Here is a 9,661-nt window from a genome sequence, read left to right on the forward strand (position 1 = left end):
TGTGTGCATGAGAGAGAAAGGGACAGGGTCATGTGCATGTGTGTGTGTGTGAGAGAGAGAGAGAGAGAGAGAGATGGCTGGAGAGAGGGAACCAGTTTTTTCTGGAACCTTGGTAGCAGCAGCAAGCAGCGGGTCCAATACTAGTCTCTCTGGGTCAAGCAATTTTCTACATCATACCGACCTCTCTCAATCTCCAAGAATCCAAATACACAACAAGGCGCATTTAAACTTACCCATTAGTATCAAGCCAACCAAATGTGGACACCAAAGATGATCTTATGGCCCATGTCGACGGACGTGTAAAGCCCGTAGAACTTTTGGACGGAAACGTTGATTGGAGTTTTCCTGCTCCATTTTCCTTCTGAGTTCTGTCGTAGAGTCAATACGCTCGAGTTTGGACAAGAAGGTCCATGGAGGATCACATCAAGTCGCTGCGAGCGCACATTAATGGTGAGCTTGCTTGCTTAGTGTTTCTAATCGGCCTTTTACTTCTCACGCATTTGTGTTTGCATTTCTCTTCGAGTGCGCAGAGTATGAAAACAAGGTTGCTGACATTGGCCTCGAGCAGTTTCGACAGCAGAGAGCCGTCCAATGGAAGGAGAAAGAGTTGGAATACCGTCAGTACTGACATTCTTGCTACTTGAAAAAGCTTCCTGTACGCTGCTATCGTTAACGTCAGTATGCTTGCTTTTGTCATGGCGTTTTGGTCCTGTTTGCAGTGATCAAAGAGGCTAAAAGTCTGCGTTCCCGGAGCGAAGAGCTTTTCAAGAAAAGCGAGAACGTCTCTCAGCTTCTTTTGAAGGGGAAGAAAACAATAGCAACGCTCCAAACGAATTCTGGCTCTCTATCTCAGGCAAGAAAGCCGCTTCTTGATCTGTCAAGGTAGCAGATTATGTTCATGAGACTGTACTTTTGTGACGTGCAGGCTTTGGATCTTCTGAATGGCGAGATTCTCAAACGAGCCAGTGACCTGAATGAGAACAAGCAAGTGTTCAACTCGTAGCAAATGTTAATCTACAGAGTCATTGATTTTACCAAGGCTATGGTGGAATCATGGTGTGTTGCATAGATAAGTTCCAAACAGGGGATTTTGTAGCGACTAAACCCTTCATCGCTCTTGATGCAGGTCCATGAACGAGAAATGCTCAGCCGAGCTGAACATGAAAGCTCAACAGCATCAGGTTTTCTTTTTCCATCTTTTCGTCTTTGCGATGCAGCACAGTGGTTACAGCACGGGCTCGCTGTAGCTAGTAAGATGAACGCTACAAGGCTTCCCTCATGATATTTTTCTTGCATACTCTGGCTTCATGCGCAGGCTTATTACGAGTCGATCGAGATAGTGAAAAAGATCAGAGAGGTATCCAGCATTTACTAGGCTATGGCTTTTGGACGTTTGCTGTGGCCTTCATCTTGCAAAGATCGAAGAGCCAGTTATGAAGTTACCAGGGTTCTCATGAATTCTATGCGAAATGTGGCAGGCGGACAAGCTGCAAGGACTTCCAGACATACCCTGTGGTATTAATTACATTAATTTTTCCGTTTTGAAAGCCAGTTCTTTATCTTTAAAGCCATAAATTTAATCCTTTCCACGAGGATTGACAGAAGAAAACGGTGGACCGAACGGGCAGGCCCAATTCGAGCAGGTATAATTGAGCAGCCAGGGAGTACAGCTAGAGTTGAGCCTTTTCTGCAAGACATTCAACTTCACGAGTACCAAATGATAATTGATGCTATTCATTAATCGGATACTGCAAATCTGACTTGATCTCATGAGTTTGTTCAAGTCAATATCGGCTGATGATTACATCAAGAGCTCCAGCTCCACTGAAAACTCTGCTGTCTTTGACGTTCAGCGAGCCCATAAGCCGGCGCTTTTGGAGGACGAACTTCAGGATCTGGAAAGATCATGCCAGACCACCCATTCACAGATTGAAGAGGTTTATTCATGAGCTGTTTGATGAATTCTTAGAAATCTTACTCACTGTACCTTCCTTTTTCTTGAGGCCCTAATCATTGGTCCTTCATCTTGCTGAAAAACATCAGGCAGAAAAGGCACTAAACAAGCTCCTTAACAAATGCTCCCAATTTCCGGTATAATTACTCCATAGATCCAGGCTTGTGCTACATCGTGGGCATGATGTGCTGACTATCTGCGAGTCTATTGGACTGTTCTTTGCAGGAAACAATTAAGCAACTTGACCTTGACAATCTGGAACAAGCAGTCAAGGCCATGCAATACGAGAAGGACCAGGAAGAAGAGTACACCAGGTCATTGCAACTTCGTCTAAATCAGCTCAAGGTAATGCAGTATGGTGTTGCAACTATTAAACCTGTCCTCAACATAAGTTCCTTGATGATTTTGGGCACTTGTCAACAACTTCATGCAGGCCGTCCATCAACGAGTGGATTGTCCTTGCGGACACAGCTACCTTGTGAAACTTCAGGATGTAGAGGCCGCTTGATTTGGCTGAAATCACTGATCTTGGCTCTTTGTAAACAAGCTGGCCAATCTAAGTACAGACAGATGTGACGCTTTCTGGATTTTCATATAGGACATGCTCAGAATGTTCATTCTGAATGAGCTATAAATCTTTGAAATATCAAGATGTTTCTTCCAATGTTACCGTTGTGCTATAGTCGAGCATGGCTATAATTAATAGTGCTATAGTCTAGCATGGCTATAATTAATAATCATAGAACTAGAAATGAGTCGTATGGGCGAGGAAAAGAAATAAGGTGATAGAAAAATCATTCAAGCCTTGTAATATTTTTATAACACTTTCAAGCAAAACTCAATGATCAACTTAGAGATACTGAACTTAGTAAAAATTTTGAAGTATCTCATAACTGTATATGCTTCCATTTATAAGGCTTGGTTTTCTAGCTTCTCCATAATAAGACATGAAAACGTAATTGCTCTTCATGTGAAAGGTTAGACTTTTGGAATCTCTAAGGAAACTAAGAAGTGATGTGTATAGGATATGTAAAGCGCAACGCAAAGATTGAAGTAGCTCTAGCCGTGTGCCTACGTGGGATCACAACTTCCTTGAAGGAAAAAACCCCTTAAACCACACAATCACAAATGTGAATAGTGTTTTAGTCTTTTTCAAATTTTGCGTTCTCTCTCTCTCTCTCGGCATGCGCACATGCTGTGTGCAGGAACGTCGAGTCGGCGGGGGATTTGGTGGGCCATATCAGCTTGATCCCATCGGATGACTTAGCATTCTTCCAGTGGGCATTGAACGGAACACCTAACTCTGTGCTGTTCCGTTCTAGCAGCATTACTACCAGTCGCGTGCTTTTTTGTGTATCTAAGAAGTTATTGGTACTTTTTTGTATCACAGACTTCGCGGTTTCATCACTTCGCTCGAGAAGCAACTAACTTTTATGTGAGTTTTCAATCTTTTTGTAATATGCCATTCTTTTTCTCATGCATGTCATTAAAGTCCTTCAATTGTCATCCTCGTGTGCTAAGTGAAAATACATATACGTGCATGTAGGATGGACGTGTTGTATGCTATGTACTTTTTGAAGATGGTGCAATTGAATATATACGTCAAGGCTGCATAACACTGACGAGTGCATTGAATGATGATAAGCGAAGCTTCCACATGGTCCTCTGTGCTTTTCTTTTTTAAAATGTGAAGCAGTCCTCCAAGCCCTCCAACCCATTGCAGAGAGATACTCTCCACGCTTATGGTGGAGCTTTCCAAGGCAAACTACTTTTTGGTGTCAATACATCGTGGTCTTTGGTTAGAAGCACGCCTTGAGAGCCAGCATAAGTATTGCATGGCATATAGGATAAGTACGTCTTGAGAGCCAGCATAAGTATCGCATGATAAGCGAAGCTTCTACATGGTCCTCTGTGCTTTTCTTTTCTTATGCGAAGCAGTCCTCCAAGCCTTGGAACCCATTACAGAGAGATACTCTCCACGCTTATGGTGGAGCTTTCCATGGCAAACTACTTTTTGGCATTAATACATCATGGTCTTTGGTCAGAAGCATTCCTTAAGAGCCAGTATAAGTAATGAGATTGCTCAGACAATAAGTATTTGACTACACTCTTCTGCAAACGGTGTATCTATGGGAGAATCTTCTATTGTAAGATTAATAATGACTTATTTTGGGGTGCTTGTTGTAGTGTTGCTTGACTCTTCTCCTATTATTAGAATAACAAGGTATTCTATTGTTATATCTTTATCAAAGATATAACATGGTTCCTCTCCAGCGGGTCTAGCTGACTGGATAGGTATAAAATGATCTACACAAATCACCTTGTGGTTTGATTGCAAAAACCTTCAATCCAGAGTGAGAACATAATATTCCATCAAAATCATCAGCTTTAGTAATATAAAAATGACCCTCTACAGTTCTAACAATAGGATCACTCTTCAAACCTCCTACAAAAATGTGAAAAGAAATGTTCTCCATGGCAAGAAAAGCTCTCAGAAAACCAGCTCACAAACACACAAGATCTCAGAAAACCAGCTCACAAACACACAACAAACTAATGACAACGAGTTCAAAATCTAAACACTAATTCTATACAAATTAGAAAAAAATTATATACTCATTTTTTAAAAATAATCATTATTATGACAAACATAAAAACATTCTTAAATCATTATAAATAGTGTCATTAATACATAAAATATTTATTTTTAATAATTATACTATATAAGAAATCCTTGCATAACTAACTCTCATTTAATGATTATTCCATAACTAACTCCCATATAATGATTATTCCATAACTAACTCCATGTAAGTCTTAGAGGTCCTCTGTAACCACAGGCAACATGGCAGTAGTGTAGTACCAAGAGAGTAGTGCGTAGGCTACTGAGCTCGAGGATCAGGTACTAGTTCATATATTATGTACCTTTGTTTCTTTCTCCGTGTTCATATTCACCAACATGACAACCTAGGATAACAATGGAATTTGTTAGCTTTGATTTGTGTTCAAAAAAAGGTATCACATATAACCCACCGAGGCTCCAAGAAAACCCATCGTATGTGAGTATTATTTTTAGTGCTATCTCTCTTATTAGTGTCCATTAACACTAGCATATACTTTGAATTTGGCACACCCACATTAAATTCTTGAAGATATAACACTTCCCTCAAAGTCTCTTCAAAAAAGAAAAAAATAGAGAAGAACATTGCTTCTCTCTAACTCTCTTTAACTTTCTCTAACCCTCTAACTCTCTCTCTAATACTCACATTCTCTCTCTCTCTCTCTCTCTCTCTCTCTCTCTCTTTGTCTCTCTGTCTCTCTCTCTCTCTCTCTGTCTCTCTCTTTGTGGCCAACTCTCTCTTTAACACACTCTCTTGAACTCTTTTTCTCTCTCTCTATAACTCCCTCTCTCTATAACTCTTTTTTTCTCTCTCTATAACTCCCTCTCTTTAACACACTCTCTTGAACTCTTTTTTTCTCTCTCTATAACTCCCTCTCTCTTTTTCTCTATCTCCCCCTTGCTCTCTCTAACTCTCTTTACCTTTCTCTAGCTCTCTTTCTTTCTCTTTTTAACCCTCTCTCTCTCTCTCTCTCTCTCTCTCTCTCTCTCTCTCTCTCTCTCTTTTTAACCCTCTCTCTCTCTCTCTCTCTCTCTCTCTCTCTCTCTCTCTCTCTCTCTCTCTCTAACACTCATTGTTTCTCTCTAACTCACTCTCTTTACCTTTCTCTAACTCAATTTCTCTAACTCTCTAACCTCCTCTCTCTCTCTCTCTCTCTCTCTCTCTCTCTCTCTCTCTCTCTCTCTCTCTCTCTCTAACCTTCTCACTCTCTAACCCTCTCTCTTTCTCTAACCTTCTCACTCTCTAACCCTCTCTCTCTCTCTCTCTCTCTCTCTCTCTCTCTCTCTCTCTCTCTCTCTCTCTACACACACACGCACGCACACGCACACATCTAACCCTCAAATAAGATATGTGTATAATATATATATGTATGTATGTATGTATGTATGTATGTATATGTATATAGTAGTATGGTATAAAGAATATTAAAAGAGTAGTAGTATAATGTAGAAGAAGAGAAGAAAGGAGGAGCTGCCACATGGAGCAGCTACTAGAAACCACCACGTGGCATCTCTCAAATAAGATATAGAAGAACCGGCCAACTCTCTCTCTAACACACACTCTCTCTCTTTAACACACTCTAACTTTTCCCTCTAATTCTTTATCTTTATCTTTCTCTAATTCTCTCTTTTTTAACTATCTCAATCTCTCTTACTTTCTCTAACTCTCCCTATTTCTCTCGAATTGACCAACTCTCTCTCTCTCTCTCTCTCTCTCTCTCTCTCTCTACCTTTCTCTAACTCTCTCTTTCTATACTGTCTCTAACTCTCTCTCTCTCTCTATCTAATAATATCTATGGTTAGAGCTTTAGCTTAAATTTATAGACAAATCAATCTTATGATAATAATATCTATGGTTAGAGCTACTTCATCCTTTTACATAATTAACCGCTATCTACAATACGACAGGGTTAGAGATGAAGGGGAGAAGGAAGGGGGGGGGGTTGTTGAATGAATCTATTCAGTTGAGCAAAGTAAGAAGGGAGGATCTCCTATGAAAAGAAGGGGGGAAGAAAAAGAGAGGGTTTGGAGAATGCAGCGGGTATGAGAAGGTGAGTGAGAGAGTATAAAATTTCTTGTTTGTTCCTCTCTTTTCAAATCAAACCACCGTGTGCATATGTAAAAGCCAGCTATGGTGATGCAAGCACAGTCCATACGTTAGGTAGTGAACTGGGGTAGTTCTGATAAGGGAAAAAAAGTTTGAAATTAAGACGAAAACGACTCAGTTCGTAGTGTGTAAGCTTACCAACTTATAAGATTTAATTGATGGAGATAGAAAAAGGGTATCTATATCTATTAAATCTATTATTATTTTCACTAACAGTAAAGGAATGCTCCATGCGTCTTTCCCTTCAACTAGTCCCTCTGATGTGCATGCCCGTAAAACTAGCTTTTCTCCCCCATGCATGATTGTTGTCTCACCTCCCCCATACGCATGCTCGCATGTCTTGACTCCCCCATGCACAGGCTCGCATATCTCAACCCCCCACATGCTACTAACTCCACGAGCATCTACTCTAGGACTAGCACTCACCTCCACGATCGTCATCTCCATCTATCTAAACTCCCCCATGCCTCATGCATGTCTCAACTAGGTATGCTTGAAAACATGATTAGGGTGGTACAAGGAATTAAGTAGTTGTGGTTTACTTAGGTTTAAGTAGAAAAGAAAACCCCTATGGTTCACCATCTAACAAAGAAACACTACCATATAAGCATGCTTTCTTTTGTTTTAAGTTTTAGTTTATATAGGCTTTACCTTTGGTTTAAATAAAAATAACTTTTATAGGTTTTGATATCTATACAATCTATACCAAGTTATGTAATTAAAATGAAAATTATGAATTCTATTGTTTTTACTACAATCTGAGAGAGAGAGAGAGAGAGAGAGAGAGAGAGAGAGAGAGAGAGAGAGAGAGTAGTAGTAGAATTAGTTTTAATTTTTTTTTTGGCTTAAATGGAAAATCTTAAAAAAGAGTCTAAGTGAGATGAATGAGAGAGAGAGAGAGAGAGAGAGAGAGAGAGAGAGAGGAATGAGTAGAATTAGGTTTTAAAAAAAAAATTATTTTGTTTAAATGGGAAAAATGTTTTGTTTTGTTTTTTGTTTTTTTCACAAGGTTCAAATCATGGCCTATTTGGATTGTTTAACTTTCAGATCGTCCATCTATCATCCAAATCGCTGATGATCTGATTAGATTCCAGAGAGTGGAAAAAGTAAAAAGAATTTATAATTACATTTTGCATGTTTTTCTTTTCCCTTTTAAAGTTATTATATTCTTATCAAGAATCTTGAAAAATACAAAAACATTATAAAAAGATCAAAGAACACCCAAAACCATCATAGAAAGAACTTTTGCAAGTGATTCTAGTGCTGAATCAAGTGGTTATGCATTTGTGAGCACGTCGAATCATTGCCCAGTCCTATTCAAATCCGGCCTTTAAATATGAGACTTCATCTCACGTGTCGTACTAGACCACAAGTAGAATTGACCTCCCTCACTATGCACACACTAGTTTGAAAGCAGACCAAGAGTCCTTCACAATGGAAGAGACTAGACCAGTACTATGGGGGGTATAAACCATGTGAAAATGGAGCCAGGAGAGCATCACGTATTTATAGGTGAAGTATCAAGAAGGGCTAAGAGAGCTCAAGAAGTTTGTCCTACTGGAGAGAGACAAGCCATCAGTGAGAATATTAGGGAACAAGTTTGTACTCAAACTGCAAATGAGAACTATGCACTATAGCACTATGGTTATTATAAAACTACAAAGGTTTCCATCTACATTCACCATAATGGGGTGCTCTTGCTAGCTATGGTCAGTGAGAATATTAGGGAACAAGTTTGTACTCAAACTGCAAATGAGAACTATGCACTATAGCACTATGGTTATTATAAAACTACAAAGGTTTCCATCTACATTCACCATAATGGGGTGCTCTTGCTAGCTATGGTCACTTCTAGCTATGCCAAAGCATAAACCAGAGACCTTAGATAACCCAAAGGTGTCGTCTCTCTCACTACACGATACACAAGTCTTATGTAGATCCGGGGGAAGTATGTACATCCCTACGTGAGACTCCTCTAGTATCCAATCATTTGGTGTGCCAACAGGGGTAGTACAAGGACCGCATAGAGTCATCAAGAGTTCAAGAGCTTGCATATATTCAATTTTGATTCAACCTCAAAATGTGATAGATAGATTCTTTTTGAGGAGAGTAAAAGTAATCAAGGCAACATAGGCCAATACGAGGATGTCCAAGGCAACCTCTTCACCATCACCAACACAAAGAGGTATGTAGCTCGGGAAACCATAAGCTTTTGGACGTACCTCTAGTGAGCAAGTGTTATCATCCCACCCCAATGATCAAACAAAATATGCAGATGAGAACATTAATATATATACATCCCGAGAGCGGACTAAGAAAGTGAGGAGGATGGAAAGGTCTAGGTAGGGGGGATTTTTTCCTTCCAACATGGACCTAGGACATAAGACTTTGAGGCCAAGTGAAGTAAGGACCTCTCCAGAGGAAATCACCTCAAGACCAAGAAGAAGCAAGGAGAGAATTTACCTTTATTTCACAAGGGAAACAAACCATAAAACCCAAAGCCTAGGTGAGGATCCCTTCCACATCAGACCCACCAATTAGGGAGGAACATTCAGCTTCCACAGGGATGAGAATTGTTAGGTGAGAGATCCTTTTAAAAGAACCATGCCGGTAACCCCAATTAAACCAGTAGTGCCAATATAGGATAGGGAATTGCAAGAGTGGAGAGCCAATGCAACAGGACCTTAAGTGTACCAAGTCATGGAGCCAATGCAACAGGACCTTAAGTGTACCAACAAGTCATGGGATACTCGATGATGCATTCAAGCTTTGTACCCCTTGAACAATGAAGAGAAGCATCTTTTGGGGTGCTAGCCTATGCATATATGGGACCATCCTAACACAGGTACCTCCCAAAATGGAACCCATGCACATGGACACAATAGCTCTTGAGCCAGTTATAGAACCAACAAAGACTAGGTTCAAAACTTATATAACCCTAGAAATAAGGAGAAACATTGATGTCATTATGGCATTAATG

The 9,661-nt window shown here is 40.0% G+C and overlaps 1 protein-coding gene and 1 long non-coding RNA gene across 2 annotated transcripts; both read left to right on the forward strand.

Annotated features, from left to right (window-relative positions):
• Positions 1 to 359: 359 nt before the first annotated feature.
• Positions 360 to 1,003, forward strand: LOC147621973 (uncharacterized). Its single transcript, XM_086823525.1, has 4 exons — positions 360 to 450; positions 531 to 617; positions 720 to 853; positions 926 to 1,003. The coding sequence occupies exons 1-4, from the start codon at positions 411 to 413 to the stop codon at positions 1,001 to 1,003; spliced, it is 339 nt and encodes a 112-aa protein (XP_086679651.1). The 5' UTR covers positions 360 to 410.
• A 126-nt stretch (positions 1,004 to 1,129) lies between these two features.
• Positions 1,130 to 1,722, forward strand: LOC147621974 (uncharacterized). The gene is made up of 3 exons (XR_015269727.1): positions 1,130 to 1,181; positions 1,316 to 1,357; positions 1,479 to 1,722. It is a non-coding gene; the product is annotated as an uncharacterized LOC147621974 (long non-coding RNA).
• Positions 1,723 to 9,661: the final 7,939 nt, after the last annotated feature.

The sequence above is a fragment of the Cibotium barometz genome, chromosome 29 (assembly GCF_041138505.1).
Source record: "Cibotium barometz isolate CiBa-2024 chromosome 29, ASM4113850v1, whole genome shotgun sequence".
In the NCBI taxonomy this organism is placed as follows: Eukaryota; Viridiplantae; Streptophyta; class Polypodiopsida; order Cyatheales; family Cibotiaceae; genus Cibotium; species Cibotium barometz.